The 20563-nt window shown below is 37.4% G+C and overlaps 1 protein-coding gene across 1 annotated transcript in view; it reads right to left on the bottom strand.

The window, feature by feature from the left end:
* INO80 (INO80 complex ATPase subunit) overlaps positions 1 to 20563 on the bottom strand; it is a 67829-nt gene that overhangs the window by 27012 nt on the left and 20254 nt on the right. Inside the window, exons 13-25 of the mRNA XM_062577641.1 lie at positions 20059 to 20139; positions 18775 to 18870; positions 15810 to 15869; positions 15062 to 15204; positions 13874 to 13958; positions 13257 to 13374; positions 12688 to 12773; positions 11577 to 11744; positions 11074 to 11207; positions 10203 to 10270; positions 8707 to 8800; positions 7549 to 7726; positions 1937 to 2077 (exon numbers count right to left, since the gene is read on the bottom strand). Coding sequence (XP_062433625.1) covers positions 1937 to 2077; positions 7549 to 7726; positions 8707 to 8800; positions 10203 to 10270; positions 11074 to 11207; positions 11577 to 11744; positions 12688 to 12773; positions 13257 to 13374; positions 13874 to 13958; positions 15062 to 15204; positions 15810 to 15869; positions 18775 to 18870; positions 20059 to 20139 — 1452 coding nt within the window. The remainder of the gene's footprint in view (positions 1 to 1936; positions 2078 to 7548; positions 7727 to 8706; positions 8801 to 10202; positions 10271 to 11073; positions 11208 to 11576; positions 11745 to 12687; positions 12774 to 13256; positions 13375 to 13873; positions 13959 to 15061; positions 15205 to 15809; positions 15870 to 18774; positions 18871 to 20058; positions 20140 to 20563) is intronic.

The following is a 20563-nucleotide window of genomic DNA, read 5'->3' as shown; positions in this document are numbered from 1 at the left end:
TTTCTAACAAGCATAAGTATTTGTGTTCCTAGCAGCAAAAAGCCATGCCTCCACTTAATCATTTTTATACATAGCCAAGCCAAAACAAACAATTTTTTTTTTACTAGACTGAAAGTCAGATATAATCTCTCTTCTCCTTTCCCTTCCCCTTAATATTACCCTAGCCTTTCAACTCAATCCCCCTCCTGTCTTTCTAATATACAGGAAGTATTTGTCATATCTTCATAAGCAATGCAACTCTAGAGAGAGCCACAGATTAAAGAAATCTGAAGGAACACGGGGTTCACATTTACTTTCAGAATAACTGCTTGTTCTTGAACCGGTAGTATGTTGAGACTGGGAGGTGATATGCTATTCTGAGAAGCTGAGTTGGATTCCTGCCCCCAGAGCTGAAGGCACAGATGAATTACATTTGAGGAGCAACACACAGGTGGTAAGTGCTATCTGCCATCCTCCCTTCTCCAGAGGCCGTGGTATCATTACCTACAGAGACACATTTGATCGAGCCTACAGAAGTAACATCAACAATGATTAAAGAATAGAACATCTGGGTGGCCTCATAATAAAAGTCTACCATTAGCCTATTTTTGTATCATTATTACTATTAAGATTCCTCTTTAAATAATGGGGATTTTATTGGCCCATTATTGCTTCAAAATAACTGGAAGCAGATGTCCTCATTCTTAGCCTCACTGATGCCAAGATTTCATTATATTTAAGGTAGGATTTTTCCCCAAGAGCAGGTAACTGACTGGGACTCCTGGGTATGACAAGTCTATTTTGTTAGTTACTCTTCGTAGATTTACAGTTTCTCATTTAGATTTCTTCATCTTCAATTTACTAAGCTGAGAACAAAGAACTACATAATAAAGAAAAAAAAATAATTCAAGATGTCTGTCACCCAAATTGACTATGCACTGCCACTTGGTGATGCACAGCTTCAGCTTTCTCATACTTAGCAGGAACAAGGACGTGCCTAGCAGTCAGAGATGTTTTTGCAGAACTTTTACCTCTCTATTTCACCCAGCATCCTACAAAAACTGTATGTTTATCTTACTTTTAGTTGTTTCCTCAAAATTGAAGATCATCTAGGCAACTAGAAGAAACAATATTCAATAGTTCATCTTTTGCCAAAAGCCTGGGTCAGAACCTCCTCTCTACAAAAGGTTATTCTGCACATGGAAACTTTCCATAGACATGCTTATCTACTACAAGGTCAGAAATGGCAGATTCAAGCCCAGATTTGAATTACGAGTACATTTTGCCCAACTTCACCAAGATGCAGTAAAACAGAATGAAAACAACAGCCATATACTTATGAAGGTGCTTTGTGTCACTCCAGCAAGCTTCAGCTAAAGTAACTTTAAAATTAAGTTACTAGTGAACAGATAACCCAAAGCAGTGCCACTTAATACTGAGAATATTTAGAAAAAGCCAACTCAAGTAATCCTCACATACTGGAATTTGATGTTTCCTTTTTGGAGCATAAGCTGACATGATGACAGAGGCTGAACACTCTTCAAAAAAAGCATTTCTTTTCAGCCCCTTTTTATCAACACAGCTGCCAAATAAGTCTCCCCACCCTAGTTATATACTGTGCCTACATCCTCTTCAGATTACATGGGAAGGATCTGTTTGGCAATCCATTCTATAATTTTTCAGCTTTTGGTATTAGGAGAGAAAGTGAAATCTAGATATCTCCGAATTACTCCTGTTGGGAACATCTTACTACAACTTCCCTTTTCCCATCAGTACACATCACAGTCATTTCCCCTATGAAAAAGCTCTAAAGAATACAGTAGCAAAAGGATATCCTTACAACAGTTTTACCCAACCAAAAGAAAGTAATAGATCATTCTGTTCCTTAGACACAATTCTAACAGAAGATTTAAAACACAATAGAAAATGTATAATTTACAACTTAACTTGGACTTACCCGCGGACTGGCTATGCACAGGAAGGATGGCAGCTCAGTCAACTGGCAGCACCGTATACAAGAGGTAGCTGATCTCCTTCGATGTATGACATGATCTGAATAGCCAGTAACTGCTTTACAGTAGCTACTGAACACAAGGTTCTAAAAACAAAATTAAAATTAAGAAGTTACTATGCCTATAGGGAGAAAATCCTCTGAAATCATACAACCATTTATGAGAAAGAATGACAATGAACATTCACTAAGTATTTCCCTTGGAAAGAGGAAACTCTATACATCTGCAGTGACAGTGTACAGGATTTTTGTCTAATCGTCAGAATATTCCTATCTTGAAATGGTTGAAAGCAGAACAGCCCACAGTCATCTTTGGTCTTTACGCTCATCTGGAACTGGAAAAAAGTCTTTCCTTCTCAGAACCTTTTGACCTTGGCTTTTATGACGAAGGAAGTACAGAAATATTCTGGTGAGTCTACCCATACTGGTAAGTCTACTCTCACACTGTTTTCAAGATATTTCTCTATCTATTCTGCATGGATAAAAAGAAAATTGGAAAGGAAAAGAATAAAACACTATAGGAAACTTGACTGGTATCTTTACATTTTCATCTTTCTCAACCTTATCTTCCTTTCTCATGCAAAATGGCTCTGAATTTTATCCTAAAGGCTCTCAAGGTGCTGGCATGACAACTGACATTCACGAGCACACACACATACAGAATATGGAATTTGCCACATACATGCCAATGTCCTTTTGACATTAAAAAAAAAATATACTGACTCAAAATTAGGGATACTAAGATGACATTTCAGTTCAAATAAAGAAGAGCTCTTTGAAGGTGCTCCATGCAGAAAAATAACACAAAATTGTTTTATTCAATTACATCAGTTACTGTATTCCCCTTTTCATTGTAAATATCTGCAAACAATGAAGTAAACTACTTATAGTTAAACCATTCTTGCTACTTCTTATTCTCACTGCCTCTTCTACATAGAACATAGTAGTTGGTTGCTATGAATATAATTACGATAACAGGAACATGAGGGCATTATTTTGAATAGTATAGGAAACGAGCAACAAGGAAAGAAACACCAAGAGGTATACCTCTTGCTGCCATAGGGTCACAGGATGTGCCCTCCTGGCATTTCTAGCCGTTCATTTAAGGTAAGTGCAAAGTAAACAGAATCTAAAACTTCAGCTTAGTTCTGCCTCAGTTCCTAATGCATCCAAATTAACTGCATGCTACTGTTAATTTACAGATCCTCCCAATTTTTAAAAATCCCAACATCTGAGATTCAAAACATCAGGCCACATGACAGAAGCAGACACACTGTAGATATCACACACTGGATACACACATTTATGCATGTGTGATAAGAAAATGCTAGAAAAAAAATCCACAGCAGTAGACTGCTAAGATGGATCACACATTCTTGGTCACTTCTGCTTCCAGATGTAGATGCACTGCGCAAGATGCAGATGGCTGACATACAGATGAGGCCACCAGCTAAAACACACATGCCATCAACAGACCTTAAAATTGATACAGTTAGTTCACAGTCATCCTGTCTGCCCCCCGCCCCAATCACAAAAAGAAAACAATATAATGAGAATTATATTATATGCAAGAGAGACAAGTACTCATGGTCTAATATTTTGGAACATACAGACAACAGAGATGGTGCTAGTACTTTTGTACAGTTAGACTACCTATGAAATACATTCACTCAACGCTAGCAAGTAAGTGGGTTCTCTAGCCACTACCAGTCGGAGTTGTGGTCTGGAGCTGGAAAAAAAACAAAAACAAACACACACAAACAACCACCTCTGACTGATTGTAGGTGCTCTTCAGTGGACACAAAACAGCTGACAAAAGACTTTCCTTGACACTGAGCAAAGCTAAAAGCACAGGTCAAAGCTTGGGCTACACCGAGCAATGGGAAGTGATCCCAAACATTGACTCTTACTTGGCCAGCAGTAATGCTAGTTTAAGCAACAACTGCTTCCACTTGTTCATTACTGTCCCTACAGAGCCCCTTTTTATTGTTGCCATAGCTGTCTGCACATACTAAGAAGCTGATTGAGATGAAAACAAACCCTTGCCCTTCTACACCAGTTACTTCCAGGATCTTCACCACTTGGAAGAACAGACTAGCTGTGTGGAAACAGTACAGTGGGCAGTGCAGGGCTGACTCATCTGAGTACCAGAAACAGTGGCAATGAAGCTCCAGGAACATGCAACTGAAAGGTGGACCAACTCTTCCAGCATCAGCAAGACATTCTTAAATCAGCTAAAGTATCCTAAAGCCTCCTGCACAGTATGGTTCCGCAAGACACTAGGAGCTGAATTAATAGCTTACTGCTGCCTAAAAGGGTGTAGTCCCTTCCCCACTTCTCACCATATATTTGTGCCATTTCTTGTGCTAGCGTTATCACCCACATAGACCTCCACAAGCATATTTAGCCCTGGTTATTAGAGAGGTTTGCTAACTTTATTTCCTGGAAAGTGAGGCTACAGGAGATAGGTAAGAGAGAAATTCCACTTCCTCATAGGCTATTATTCAGAAACAATTAGCTAACAAAATAATTCCAAATCTATCAAAGCAATGTAACTTTGCTATGTAACTCTCTTTTGGAAGCCAATATCAAAGACTCAAAGATAGCTTCAGCCCAATTAGAAGTACACAGGAAGAAACATAGGGAAAACCTGTAAGGCATCCAAAATAAGAACAAATTAATTGCTTTTGTATACACACAGTAGTAGAAGCAGTTTTTGTATGTGGATATTAGTCTAGTTTTCTGCTCTATGTTTCCTGTGCACAAATCACGAGCAAGCCACATGAGGAACATCCCTCTCTGAAATCCACAACATATACAATCATTAAAAATTCATGAATGGAGCAGACAACAGATATAACAGGAACAGCGAGACTGGCTTCCCTTCAGTTACCTACATGGAAAAGACTGGGTAAGGTTACAGAACAGAACACAGACACAGCTCTAAAACGGATCGTATAGTTTAGTACAACAACGCCAAGAACACAAGAAGAGAACTGTTAAAAAATAACCAATGTACACGTCTATTGCAAAGATGCAATCAAAATAAGAGTTGAAAGAGACTTTGCCATACTGCAAACAGAGCTGCAAACAAATACAGGTAACTGTAATGTAAATGTAAATACAGGTAATTGTAATGACTACCAGCATTGTCTGAAGCTCATTAACACTCCTAATTTTTTTATAAAACGTGGAAAGCAAAAGAGAGAACAGGAGAAATCTGATCTCAACAGATCAGATTTTATATTAAATGGATGCATACAAATTAACACACATGTTGTGGAGGCGCTGAATAAGGGAGATGAAGGGAATTCACACTGTAAGAAATTTCTCCATTGACATGAAGAAACTCAGGGTATCTTCAGAAAGATGCATTAAAAATAAATCTTTTTTTTTTCTGTTTACTGACTTATTTTTATAGTTTGTGTCTCACATTGGAAATGCTGGTCTGAACTGTTAAGAAAAGCCTTTCCAGATTTATACCATTTCCTTCTTCCTCTGTTTTCTTCCCCTCCCCACTCCCTATATGTTACTATCTTAGGAAACTCTAGATGAAGCCTCAGGGAATTTTAGATTAAAAAATTCTCAAATTTGGGTCAAGATAAGAAAGTGACCTTACTTTAACTCAGGATGGTAAGTGCTGTCAAAAGACATTTGAAAGGCAGTTCATTTTCAACTTCCTTTTTGTTTTGCACTTTTTCTATTAAGATGTTCTATATGTAGACAAAATTCTGCAAACGTAACTTATTTTAAAGCAACTTCAAGTGATAACTTTGTCTAACATGGAGCTTAGAAAAAGTTCTTAAGAATCCCTCATAATCCTAGAGCTAAACTTCCTTTCAATTTACTAGGGTTATTGCAAGCATGCTGTATTGCGTACACTGTGAACTCTGCTCCTCAGCTGGCTGTCTTCTACGTAAGAGCCACTAGTTACACAAGTTAAAACAGTCACAGCACTGAGGCCCCCAGAGACGTAAGTAATGGCTTCCTGAAAAACAGATAATTTGGAGAAACCAAATTATATATTCAAGTCTTTCCAGGTTGTGGTCTAGATCGGATTATAGTCTTTCCATAAACTTTTCATTCCACTATTGCTATTAAAAGCTAGACACATATATTCCACACCTCACATGTAGCATCTATAATGCAAATTTGCCTTCTGTTCTTTAAGAAAAAGATATCAATTTTCATTTAATTATTTATATAGACTAATCCAGAAGATTTGCATATGTAAATTTCCTTTCTACATATGCACACATGAATTCTACCTCCCTCTAAGTGCATACAACTGTGCTCACAATTACACTGTCCTTTACTTCTAGGCTGCAACATTTACGACAACACAAAAGTTTTTCTTGGCCATACAAATAAAAGGACAGAGCTACAGTATCATTTCAAGGATAAGCATTACACAGTCAGTACATAAATGTCTGAATATAATCTCAGAAGAATTACTGCAAGCAAATCGAGGTACAGTAGACATTTTACCAAGCTAGACGTGGAGTCACGCAGTATTTGAACACCAGCACAGCCAGAGTTAACCGGCCTAACAGAGTTAATGCACTCATTTGGCTTGCTTTTTGTTTGATAACTAGGAGGACTCACTTTGTTGGCTTTACTGTTGACACTGCAAAACATGACACCAAGCCCAAGGTTGATTTCCTACTGCTTACGCATCTTCAATTTCAACTTCCTCTACACGCTATTCAGTTGAATCCTGGCTATCTCCTTTCCCTTTCCAGACTCATGAACAGAAGCAATGATCTTCAGAGAAACTTGGCTTACCCAAGCAAGATCTCACTGCTTCAGAAAAGACTTTTTCACTGCATATGTCAAGTGACACTTAAAGAACTGTTTCATCTGTACTCTAGATGCTTTCCTCACTCTATGCTTGCAATTTTGTAACCTTTTACTTTCCAGTGAAACAAACCGAAGGAGCTATGGTGCAGTGCAGGAACTTAATGGCGATTTAGTTCTGAAAAGACAAAACGTTCTCACATACACACATGAAAAAGCTTAGGGAAAATGACCTTGCATTACACAATATGTTGAACATATCTGAAATCTGCCAACAGAAGAAGCAAATTTCAGAGTAGAAAGACACCACTGAGCATTGTCATTGGTGTCAATGCTCATCTACCAACTCTGAAACACTGCCAAGCTGAAGTCTGCTTATCCCAGTTGCTGCAACTATATTGAAGTTAGAAATAAGAGGTGGTTTCAAACAATCAAAAAACCAAGCAGTACAGTTCTATTTTTTTTCTACATATCTTAAGCTTACATGCAGACCCCATCACTGACAAATGATAAATCTAGTTCTGTTGCACCAGTAATATTTTTAAGATTTCTAATCCAACTAATTTATCATAGCAAGTTTTGGAATGAACCATTATACAGGAGACCTATTTTTCTGCTTAGTAATCTGAACTTTGTGTTTCTAATAAAGCAGGCAAGAGAGCACAATGATAAAGCCACCTTGTTTCCAAGTTTATCTTTTCTTCTGTTTTCTCCCTCATGAGGATTTGCTAATGTCTGCACATTACAGAAATTTTGCTTACCTGCAGCAAAGTGCAGCTGTGCAAGTTGGGGAAAGAGAGCGGAAAATTTACATCAAGCAAGAAATCTTTGTTTCCCAGACAACGTGACTCCTGCTCGTTCTCCCCTTCTGCCTCCATCCAGGAGCGCAAGTGATGGAGCCTGTAGGATGCTTTCAGAGACAGGAAAAGAGCTAACCATCTGAAACAAAGCACAATAGACACATTTATTCAGTGCTTTGTAGATAAAAGGCTTTAATATATTAAACAACACAATTCCATTTGACACTTTCTTTTTTCAGGATCTCTAGCTTACAGTGCCCTGACTTGAGGAAGTCATTTTTGCCAGACATTTTCCAATTATATTGTTCTTATTTTTATTTTTTCTAAGGTGGCTTAACTGAATCTTAACAATGAAATCAGAATATACTATGAAGCACTTCAGAGGTGCAGGATTCACTTCACTTCAAGGGTGAAGCACTTCAAGGTCAAGCCTGAGTTAGCCACCGCCACCTAACACTGCACTCTGACTTCTTGGTAAGTTGCTCCATATATAAATTATTCACTATAACCTGCAGTATGAATGTAGACTATATTACAAGTATCACTCAGATAGATCAAAAGAAAATTATATTCCATTAGTGAAACAGAAAAACAAACAGTCCTGCACCAAAAATAACTAACCATGAAAGAATATGACACTTAAAAAGTCCTAAGCAGAGCACGCTTATTTATTAATAAGGCCTGCTTTTAATCTTCTTACAATTACTATCTAACATCACTTGTAGGGTACTTTACTTAAATAGATCACTTCGCTTTCTAAGATAAGGCAGTTTACAGCATTAAGTCATTCACCATCCTAAACCCGTGCCTTGGAATTCCATTCCACACTGCAAATGGGACATGTGGAAGTGAGACATATGCCTTGGAGCTGCAGAACAGCTATCACAGTGCAAGGTTATTCTATGTGCATTAAAGTATGCACCCATGCTTTAATTACACCAGTACAACTGGCAAGCTTTGCAATAAACTGGCACCCCAAAGTTGGCATTTTGTGTTTGACAATGCCAGCAACTTAGAGCATGTAAGTTTGACCATCCTACGTATTTATAATGATGTAAAAACCTTTGTAATAGAGTGCTTAAAAAAAAGGGGGGGGGGGGGGGAGAAGAAGCTCCTCACCTGGCTAAATGTCCCTGATGCATGAGGTTTGCCATTTCTGCTGGAGAGACATCAATGAACCGGAGGAAAGAAAAACAGCTTTCTTCATTGATGCCTGTGTCACAGAAATACTAAAGTTAAGGCTGACACATTTCAGACACTCGTATCTGAAAACAATGAGCATACTTCATCTATTCAAGATACATTCTCTAACATAAAACAAATCTAAAGGGAATAAACTGGAGATTCTAATTTAACCCAGACTTTTTAGAAATACTGAAAATTTCATCTTAATTGCTGTTCCCTGACTCCAAGTTTCAGTTCAACTTCCAGTCTGGGCAAGAGAAGGTCCTTTATAAAGAAAGAAGGATGTTCTCTAGCCCAGAAAAAAACATGCAGTTTATTTGACCTACTAGGAATCAATAGGCAGGGTGCCTGTTTGGTAATCAGAACGCACATCTCAGTTGGGCAGGACACACTTATATGAGAATGGCCTGCTAAACATGCTCCCTGTCACCCAGCCAGTGAGTCAAGTGTTCTAGGAGGTACTGGGGTTGGGAGGGGAATGGGAATATTGCAAGAGGGATAAAGATACAATAAATATGGCAAAAGATTATGGAAACACTGCAGTCAAGTCAGGGAGCAGGGAAGATATGTTAACCAAGAGAGCCTTTCAAGCCCATCCACATGCACTGTGCACCCTCAATAGCATTCATGCCTTTTTATGTTTAACATTTATACAGAAAAATTTAACATCCCTAATTAATGATTCGCCAAAATATTTTCTGTTTATGGTATGTCTAACAATACCCCTAGGAAAAAAAAAAAAACATTACAAATACTGAAACAAATGAAGACCACAGTAATCAACAAGATACATCCAAGGGCGTTACAGACAAGTGCAGACTCTTGCTGCTGCACACTGTTTCTTCTTACTTAACTTACTTAGGCTAACAGATTTCAGCATACCAGTGCATCCATTATATGCTTGTGCTTTTTCGCCTTAAATTTCCCCTACCCCAGCAGCTGAGCAATCTGAATCTCTCTTTTAGCAAACAAATTCTATCATATATAATGTTAAATTTTATTTATCAATATAAGCAGATTATTTGGGTTTTCTCATTCATTAGATCCAGGGTCATTTTCATTCTCTACTTTTTACTTGAACGATAAACCAGGAGTTTAGCATGCAATGCAGATTGTACTGAAATGAGTCTAAGATTTCCATAAATTGAAACTGTGAAAAATTCACATTAGAATATAAAAGCAGCACTAATTCTTTAAAGCGAGTTAAAACAAGGTAGGAGGAATGGAACAGGAGACTAAAGTAGGATTAAGCAGTGACCAAATAAGTCTTCTAGTGACTAAACAAGTCTTTTGTGGATTATTATTCTTCTGTCTTCTTTAATCCTTTCCATACTGGGCAAATGAAATGTATGTGCTGACTTCCGATAAACATGGGACAGCATCATATGCAAGTGTGCAACCCGAGTGGTTTCCCAGGCCTGTAAACCTACCCTTCCTATGGAAGAGAGACTGCTGGATGTGGTCTGGTGCAAATGGCGAAAGTAAAACCCGTAACCACCTGAAAATGAAAACAACAAAACAAACAAAACCACTAAGAAAATGCTAATGAAGACAATGTTCAGTCACACAGACAGAAAAAAACAATGTGATGTCCCCAAAGCAGAACAATAGTCCAGTTCTTCATGGTAAGTAACTCAACTCTCTAGATATCTGGAACTGCATAATAGTAAGTGAAAAGCATCAGTCCAGATGCACTATTACTAATTTGACACTGGAACACATCATTGTTTTAGAATTGCATTTTATGTTGTAAAACAGTTAGTCTTATCTTTAAAAATGGTTTTCTCATCTCTGCCAACAAAATTTCTCATAACTGAGGGCAAAAAAGATTAATCAGAGACTGGGAAAGAGCAGACTGCACGAGGCTGCTTTTACTCATCCAAGGTAAGCATTATGAGCTGCCAGAGCACTAGTAGATGCTCACGGTATTCATGTCACAACGAAGACAACTGATAGCTTCCTTAAACATGAAAAACCACTCAAGGGAAACCTTTTTTTAAGAATTCTACTAAAGCTTAATTCTATTACACATCATCAGCAACAAATCTAAATTCCTTTTCCTCTTCCTGACTTTCCTTTTCAACCAAAGGGATATTTGATGACCAGGATTCCACTAAGAAAGAGCATCAGATATCAGACGTTTAACAGCTGAATAAACGAAAGGAAACTAGAAATGCGTTGCTTGACCCATGCTATTTAAGAACATCAAGTAAAGAGGTTAATTAGCACTTACAAAGATAAAATAAGCCTAAGTAACACTACTAAAAATACTAAGATGGAGAGGAAGTTGAGTTGGCTTGCCTGTCTCGTGAGTGGTTAAAGACCCTGATCAGTCCATGACGGTAGATGAACTTTGAAATCTGATATGGCTTTAGGGAGATGTGAAATGGAGACCAAGTTTCTTGTCGCTCAAACAGCTCCGGGTGATTACACACCTATAAGAATGACAGCATGTAAAACACTGGGGAGGAACAAATCTAGCCCAATGATGCATTTACACTCCAAATCAACTAAGACTATTGATCATTTAAACTCTAATATTGAGTTCGTGCTCTTATTCACAGGTGAATGCTTCCTTCAGCAATTTGGAACAAACCCAGCTAGCAGAAGTACAACTTGTCAAAAGCTCTTCTACCCAAACATCACATTACACTGCATCAGAAACACCGCTGAACTGCATGCAAGTTTACCTGCCTATGCCAGAAATTCTTTTCATATGGTGTTTTCCAAAAATCATACTTTAGCTCTGAGCTAACGATTGATTATAATTAAGAGGAAAAAACAAACAAACAAAACAGTCTTACCTTCCTGAACTGCATGACTAGATTCATGAGACTACTAGTGGTGTTCTGTGCTTGCTGAGTAGTGCCCATTGAGGACTGCAACAGGTCATCAATAGAAATTTTGTTCTTCAGAGCTTGGTACAACAGTTTCTGTCGACTTGTCTGCTGACAGTACATAAGGATTTCAATCTGCAAAACAGTAACGAAGGTTTAACCTTTTCCTTCTCTGAAAGGGAGCAAGACCACATCTGTACACATAAGCCAGAGATGCATCTTCATGAAAGTATTCATAGTTTTCTCAAAGAATACATATGGGCAGCTGCATTCATATCTCTAATTCAGGATCCAACCTGAGAGGGACTTCTTAACCAGCATGTTTTAGAAGGCTTAGGTGATGATGTAGGAGACAGACCTTTGAACACATTTAAGCACAACTATGTAAATAGATATATTCTCAAGAAGCTTTGAAAACTTTGTACCTACAGCTGAAGAGCTTTAAAAATCTGGCCCATATTCTGCTATTAACATGCTATCAACTTGGAGTCTTCTTAAAGAGCTGTCAGGAAGCCATGATAATCACAGATGTATCACATAAGAGTGTTTGTGGGAAAGGTTCCAGTTTGGGAATTTAGAAGCACATCAGAACAAAGCCAGTGGACATACTGACCACAAGATCATCCAGTATTGCTAACATCCACAAGAAATGAATATAATGTTACCCACTATGCATTTATTGCTTAGTACAAGCAAGCAAAACCAATAGTAAACCCATACCAAACTCTTCTCAACATTCACTAGAGACTTTTATAACCCAATTATTTGTCCTTCACTTCATTTAGTGAGGTTTATGTCAACCTGTTCAGACTTAAGGGTTTTTTTTATATATTTTATAACTTTTAACAAAATGCTTTGCCTAGAGTAAGACTTTGTTAATTAGAGGATCTTCAGTTACATCCATATCTAATGAGAATGATGGAATTTGGTGCCAAAAATAGAAGGTCCATGAAAGGTCCATGATCAAACTTTAGCTATGCAGACTAAGAAATGAATTTGTAAAATAAACAAACAAAAAAAGCACTAAATGCTGACAACAAAGTTGCATGAAATACTCATTCCAAATACTTTTTCTCACCTTATCTGACAACTCGTTTTCCACATCTTTCTTGATTCTTCTCAACATGAAAGGCTTCAGGATCATGTGCAAGCGGGACAGCTGGTCTGAAATGCAGAATAAGAGGAAGAAGGATCAATTACTTCAAGGAAAGTATACTGTGTTTTACTACAAGTAAAGCCTCCTACTGCTCAGCCATTTCTGCTCATATGTGTACATACAGCACAGGGTCAGTGTTTGTGCTGGAAAAAAATGCATATGTATTATATATGTATATATTACATATATTTATAATATATACATATATTTTACACATACACTTACATATATAAAAATATTTATTTATAATAGAAACCTTTTTTCAACACATCTTCACTGCATGTTTTCCACCCATAAAGCATGCTGCATTATAGTCAGAAACAAAGACTTCCATATAAACTACATAGTCCATAATGTTCCAACCCAATGCACTCTCTGCTTTACATGACATTCCTCATATATAAAATAATAGATGAAGTTTATCCACTGGTAGTCTAAAAATACAGTAATTTTTATATTAAAAATCTGTTGCAATTACACATGGCACTCACTTTCATCAATGGCGGATTTGTTCTCGGCATGGCTCTCTATGTCCTTAGAGAACCACTCATTGAACTCTTCATGAGAATCAAACAACGTCGGCATGATAAAGTGCAGCAGGGCCCACAGCTAAAAAGGAGAGGCAAAAGTAGTTACTCAGTAATATTAATTTTTCCACTTGCTGTGGACAAAGTAATTAGGAATCCCAATCTTATTGTAGCTCTTTATGCGCAAAGTCACTTTAAAAGATCGTAAGGTATGGCAAACAAAAACAAAAGATTTTTTTTTCCATTGTACACTGGACAAATGCCAGATATATTAACTTTTCAAAACACCATCAGAAAGCAATGATAAATACAGGGCAATGATTTTGGCCAACCAAAATAAAAGCCACCAGGATTATATTTTATTCTGTAATCTCCATATGACTAATCATCGAGTATCTTCATACTGTTACACAAATGCATGGCACATACCCCAATTTTCCCTCCCTAAGTTGATTCCACGTTTATCTGTCAATGGTCTGTCACAAACATAATCTCATAACCACGCAAATAAAGTGGATTGTTCAACTGCTAACATATGGGATATATTATTGTTATAGAGAAAAGGCAGCTTTCCTGAATACCTCAGCCATTGTGTTCTGGATTGGGGTCCCAGTCAACAACAGCCTATTTCGACACTGAAACTGCAGTAAGATCTTCCAACGAACACTGAAAAATTAAATCAAGAAAATCATTAACATTAAATTTGTACAAGGAGTATGAAACAAAAGCAATTTTGAGAGCAAGCACTTCCAGTGATGTTCCCAAGTGACTTTTGAGGGTCACTGAATAAAACTACCATGAATATAAACCGCTCCCCCATCTTCCAAAAGACCATTACAGAAAAAAGTTGCTATTCACAAATCACAAGGAAGTGAACTTAATTTATTTTTTTCTAAATATGTTTTTTATTCACTTTTTAAACACAAATGCTTAGACACTGATAAAATCTCATTAGCAGAATACTTAGCTTTCCAAATGAAACTATTGATATGAATCAACTCCCCCTCCCCTGACTCTGTAACGCGAAGTGCACAGGCTGCTGCTGTGTAAGGAGTGCTGAGCTACTAAGGGGCAGCTTCCAAAGAACACTGAGGAGGCAGACTTAGGCCTGACTGAATTTCCCTCTAAAACAGTTCTCAACTCATGAAAATGGGAGATTCGATGTGTACGGTAGCAATTGTGGGAAAGGGTATGACAAAGTAACTAGGGAAGTAAAGATGGACAAATCTGTTACTTGGAAAAAAAACAAACTGAAAACTTCCTGATACGCAGCTGTAAGACCAAGGTGGGCCTTTACGGTAGCCTACAGTATTCACAAGGGTCTGACCTTTACTGATATCTGTAATGCCACTGAACAAGTAATCGAACTAAGGTATATAATGGAGGCAACAGTAGTAATACACATCCGTTAAAGGCTATAGATTGTTCACTAGGAGAATTCTGTGAGTGATTAGGAAAGAAGGTAAAAAGCATTTCACACCATTTCATTTCACTGTCCCCTACCCTACTACACATAGTTCTGCCACACAACTACTTTTTAATTATGCTTCACATATTTGGAGCAGGAAAGCTTGAATACAAAACACTAGTGGATTATTCTAACATCATGGAATTGGATTCATATAGGTATTTAACTAGGTTTGATATTTAAAGGCTCTTATGAGTGTTAATTTTAACTTCCATCTACTTGTGCAATCTTGATGTTTTCTCAGTATATCTTTGAAAGGTTGATGGATGAGGGAAGATTTTGTTTCCAGTTCCTTTATTACCTGGAGCTACTCTTGAGTGCTTGTGCTTCATCCAGCACCATATATTGCCACTTCACTCGCTGGAAGTATTTCACGTCTTGCACTACTAGCTGATAACTGGTAATCACCACGTGGAAAGGAGCATCCTGAGTATACAATGTCTTCTATAACCACAAAATAAGAGACAAATGTCCACATGATGTAAACACATTGTGAAGAGTTCACTTGCATATACTGTGATTTTAGACTCTATTTCATAATCTTTTCTCATTCCTACCGCATTTTTTTCTCCACTTGGCTTTTTAACTAATTGCAAAAGATTGTTCAAGTGGTGAATATGAACGTCAGCCCACCTGCCCCTGAATAATTTCAGATGTTTCTTAATGTGCCTGACCAGAACCAGGCACTGAACCCTACAAAATGCCTTTTACCCACATAAGTCAGGAACATTCTGATAGGCCCACAGGGATGCAAGATTTGCACATCCTGAGTTGAGTTACTCAAACGAAATAAACAGTTCTGGACACTGAAATGGTCTGCTTTATTTGCAGTGCTGTAGCTTCTTCAGCCAAACCCTGTGCTGTCCTAAATTGCCCTGTACAGGAAAATCCTTCTGCTTCATTATCTTAATGAAAACCTTACTACACAGACGAAGAAACCGAACTCTACCTACACACATTCTTTGGCTTGGCTGGATATATCAGCAGTTTCTGCTCTATTGTGCACAAATCACAAAGATGGTCAAAGCACGTGCGGATGTTAATATTACCTGACTCCAGAATTTCCTGATCACCTTTCTATCATGGGGATTTCCCCAGTAAGGTAGCACCTGGAACAGCCCAAAAGTACAAAGACATTATATTCCAATAAATACATACCTCTACTACAACTTTATATTCTACAAAATGAACAAGACTGCTTTCTCCAAAGAAACCAAAAAGGAAATGGATGATCTTTTTTAACATAGAGAAAAATTAGAAAGGACTTAAAAATACTTAGAAACAGATCGTTCCAAACAGGCGTCAAGCAACTTATGCCTAGTATAAGCAATAGCTAATTCTATACTAGAAATTTCAAAACATCCAGAAGCATCCATTACCCTTTCCAGTCAGACTTTTCTAGAAATTGCAACTGATACTTTGTCTATCGCAGAAAGAAGTTTGCCCAGGACTTGTTCTCTTGATGTTTAACCTTCTGTGTTGTCCCTATCATAGTGATTCCGTTCGTTTTATACATTAAAATCGTCCCTAAACTCTGAGATAAAGCATCTGCTCTGGACATATTTTACAAAAGAATAAAAATAAAAGCACTACTGTCAGAGAAGTTTTTTAATCAATTTATAGCTCAGAATTTTATGGGTCCTGTTACTCAGAACAAGGATGCAGTGAACTAAAATAGGTCAGACTTACTAGTTAGCAGTACTGTATTGCCATCTTTTGCCTAATGAAAGAACTACACTGAAGCAGGATTGAAAGTACTGAACCCTGGTTTCCAAGGCCATGAAAGCTCTTAAAATAATTCTGTCCTGCAATTGATGAGCTCTACATAGCTCAGAGACTATTAAGTGCCTTTGGTTTAATGTTCTTTCAACTATTCTGAAAGAAGGATGCTAGTAAAGAAATATCAAATTAATCAGAATGTTATTTGCCTTTTATTTTACGTATTTTGCCATGGGCTGGAAGAAATTAATTCCACTGTGATTTACTACAAGCATGTAACTCTGTATGAATGGAAGAAGGAACAAAATTGGTTCAAAAAAATATGACAAAACACATGATTAGTTTTTATATGTTTACAGGTATAGAATTTATTATTATTATTTATTTTTACAAAATATTCTGTTCTAGGAATTAAACAAACATAATGGAAACAGCCTCCTAGCCTCAAAACAGCTACATAATGAGAGAAACAAATACAACTATTTTTTAAATCAAAAAAAGTGAAAGATTCTCTTTTCAAAAGAGTCCTGGCTGCATATTTGAAATGTCTTCCATATTTCATTCATTAGAAGCAGAAAGCGCAAAAGAGTGCTCACCTATTCTATATCATGAACTGGTTAGAGGAAGTTACAGAATGTAAATAGGCAGAATGGCCAACTGCTCTAATGCTTTCTTCTCCAGGGTTTAAACACAGGTCCCTATTGGTTTTGGCTATTCATATATACATATGTATATATATGTGTGTGTGCGTGTGTATATGTGTGTGTGTGTGTATATATGTATATATATGTGTGTGTGCGTGTGTATATATATATATATGTGTATGTGTGTGTATATATATATGTGTGTGTATATATATATACACACACACACACACAATTATTTTTATATTTTCAAAGGTAAAGCCACACTAATTTAAATATTTCTATCTCCTGATCAGTTTCCTTACATCTCAGTAATCCCAATTCAATCCAAAACATAAGCCACTCAAATTGCCCATTCCTGAACTACATTCCAGCACAACTCTTCCTCAAATAGATACCTCAAACTATACACCATAACCAACATGTGGTCTTATCATTGATTTGTACAAGTTATTTCATAGAAGTTAAATCCCTTAATATTGCTCTACTCCAGATTAAGAAATTAAATATTACTTACAGTAATATTTTCAAGTCTTTTTCTCCATCTTGTTAAATAACCAGGACATTCAAAAAATTACCCTAGATGTAACTGGTACTTACGGATATAATTAGACATCTTTTATTTTTCCTATATGTCCTAATTAGGTGACAGAGCACTGGACCAGGTTGCCCAGAGAGGTTGTGGAGTCTCCTTCTCTGGAGATCTTCGAGGCCCGCCTGGATGCAACCCTGTCTAACATGCTCCAGGTGACCCTGCTGAGCAGGGAGGTTGAACTACAGATGATCTCCAGAGGTCCCTTCCGACCTTACTTGATTCGACAATTCTATGATTTGTTTAACAATTGATCAAAACCTCTTCATATCAAAGATTTAAATGTTTGAGTTGTTGACATAGTAACTACAATCTCTATCATTTGCAGATGTTTAACTGAAAGCATCTGAGACTTTTCTCTATCTTTAAGTCAAAAATTTTGGCACTGATCTGGTAAAACACATTTCTTTCAAATCATCCTTTGCCACAATACAGTATTATTCATTGGGGAATATGTAAGCAGTTCTTTTTTCAGTAACTAATATTCTTTGCTTTTACCTTACTATTTTTCCCCATTCACAATGTACATGAAGATCTCTTTTTCCCTCCTCTTATTTTTTTGTCCTTACCTCTTTGTACCTCACTTTTTCTTGATCACTGGTTCTACGCTTATGGTTCTTCTACTATTCCTTAATAACAATTGTATTCTCTAATCTGTTTAGAGTTCTGTTTTTGTTTACATAAAATCTTTATCCTCAGACAAACTTAAGATTGCTATGAAAAACTAAAAACACCACTCTAACCCTGAAGCACATTAAGACTGAGATACTATTCTTGTCTCTGCTTCCAAGCCCTCACCTAAGAACTGATCCCTGCCCAACTTCAATTCCTCACTAAGAAGGTGTCTTAAGTTTTTTGGGTTTTAGCTTTGTTTTTTTTTTGAGCCCAGGAAATATGAATGCTCCAGAAAAACAGGATCACGGAAGAAACTGCAGAATCAGAGCTAGAAGCTATAAAGTTTCAAATTTCAAGCTAATTAGTTCACTAAGATGTGGCAGAGAGCTCAAAACAGTTTGCTTTTGAAACAATAGAAATAACTTTTCTTTACATGCTCATTACCTTGAATTTAGGAACAAATCTGGCAAACTCCTGATGCCAGTTGTTAAGAGTAGAGGCAGGTGAAATTATTAAGAAAGGTCCCCAGATGTTCTCTCTCTGAAACATATACATTAAAATGCAAATATACAAATTAATTGCAGCAAACAAAATAGACACTGGTGTGTACAGCATTGCAACTACTAAATGACAACGGCTGCATATACACAACATACAAAAACGTTTACCAGCCCAGCAGGGTGATACAGAATCACTGGAGTAGATTTAATATTCAGCTAAGACTTCTTTCACAACAGCAGAGCTGTTCTTAGAACAACCACTGTTTCAAACTGGCTCATCCCCTTTTTTCTGGAAGTTGCTGCTTTCACACTACTAACAGCCCCTGTCATCATGTGACGGAAAAGACTTCAGGTAGCATTGGGAACCTTAGCTCCATCCCATCACATTAGATAGGAATAACAAAATTGAGTCATTAGCATATTGGTGATCATGAGTTGATCCTGCATACAGGAAAGCAAGCAGAAGTCCTGAATAGACTTCCAAAATCTCAAACTGCAGTGCAACAGGGAAACAAGCCTATCAGTTGCCTCTTCCACACAGGTGAGCTCAACAGCCTTGGGCTCTGCACACCTTTCTGATAGTCTGGCTGATAGTAGCATTGAGCTGGTATCAAAAAGAGCATAAACAGATGCAGATAACTGTCGTTCAGTCTCTACTACATATAGTTCTGTTCTCAGTCCAGCTGAACAATGTTCTCTATATAAGGCAAGCGAACAGATGCCAACCAAAATTTGCTTTTTATTTTCTTCCTCCCCCCCCCCCCTTTTTTTGTACATCTGCATAAAGAAGTTCGCTTTACTCCCTTTGCTTTGTTTATCTTCCCTGACACAGAAGGAAAACCTACTGAAATGTGGAAATCTACACAGACTGCTGTGAAGTTTAGAAATTCAGGGCTTCTCTTCTACAAATATCTCTGAACTGTAAAACTCTAACCATAAGGTCTGCGATCTGTTCTCTCATCAGTCTTTCACATTCATTGTGAATGAAAAGGTGCCATTCTGAATACTCTTATAAATATAGCTAAATATATAAAGATATAGGTATAGATACACACAAACATAGACACACATATTCTTTTAGAGATGCAGCTTAAAAACAAAAGGAAATACCACAGATTAAAAGCATCTTAAGGTATTCAAGCTTTATAATCTGTAATTATTCAAATACAGGAAAAGTATGCCTGTTCTATCAAGCACGCTGACCAAGAAGCGGCCATAACTCACTTACCTCAGCCAGATGTGCAAGGAGAGCAATACTTTGTACTGTTTTACCTAGACCCATTTCATCTGCCAGGATTCCATTGATGCCCTGCAAAAGATTAACAAATGAATACCTTTACCCTGTTACTTTTACATCCATACCAGACTAATAGAACAGTTGCCACTGAGTTTAGGGGAAGCAGCCCCTCCATAACAAGTCTGAAACACCTTACTGGCTCTTAGATGTTCTATTAAAAGGTAATTTCCCCAAACTGCACTTTCACTTCTAGATCCGATTTTTTCCTTCAGCCTGTCTGCACTTTGCAATCACACTGCACACTGATTAAGGGCAAGGCTGCCTGCAGTTTACAGGCTGACCAAAGCCTGAAATGGCATGAGACTCCGAGCAGCCAGATTGTCCTCAGTGTATGATCTAACTGGTAAACGGTTGAATAAATATCCACATGAAGAATCTTGAAATTAATGCTCCATTCAAAGTTTCCAAATAAGTCAAGAATACTGATAGATGGTTT

The sequence above is a fragment of the Rhea pennata genome, chromosome 5 (genome assembly GCF_028389875.1).
Source record: "Rhea pennata isolate bPtePen1 chromosome 5, bPtePen1.pri, whole genome shotgun sequence".
Lineage (NCBI taxonomy): Eukaryota > Metazoa > Chordata > Aves > Rheiformes > Rheidae > Rhea > Rhea pennata.
Note: the sequence above shows the minus strand (reverse complement) of the source record. Positions and strands in the feature narration are given on the sequence as shown.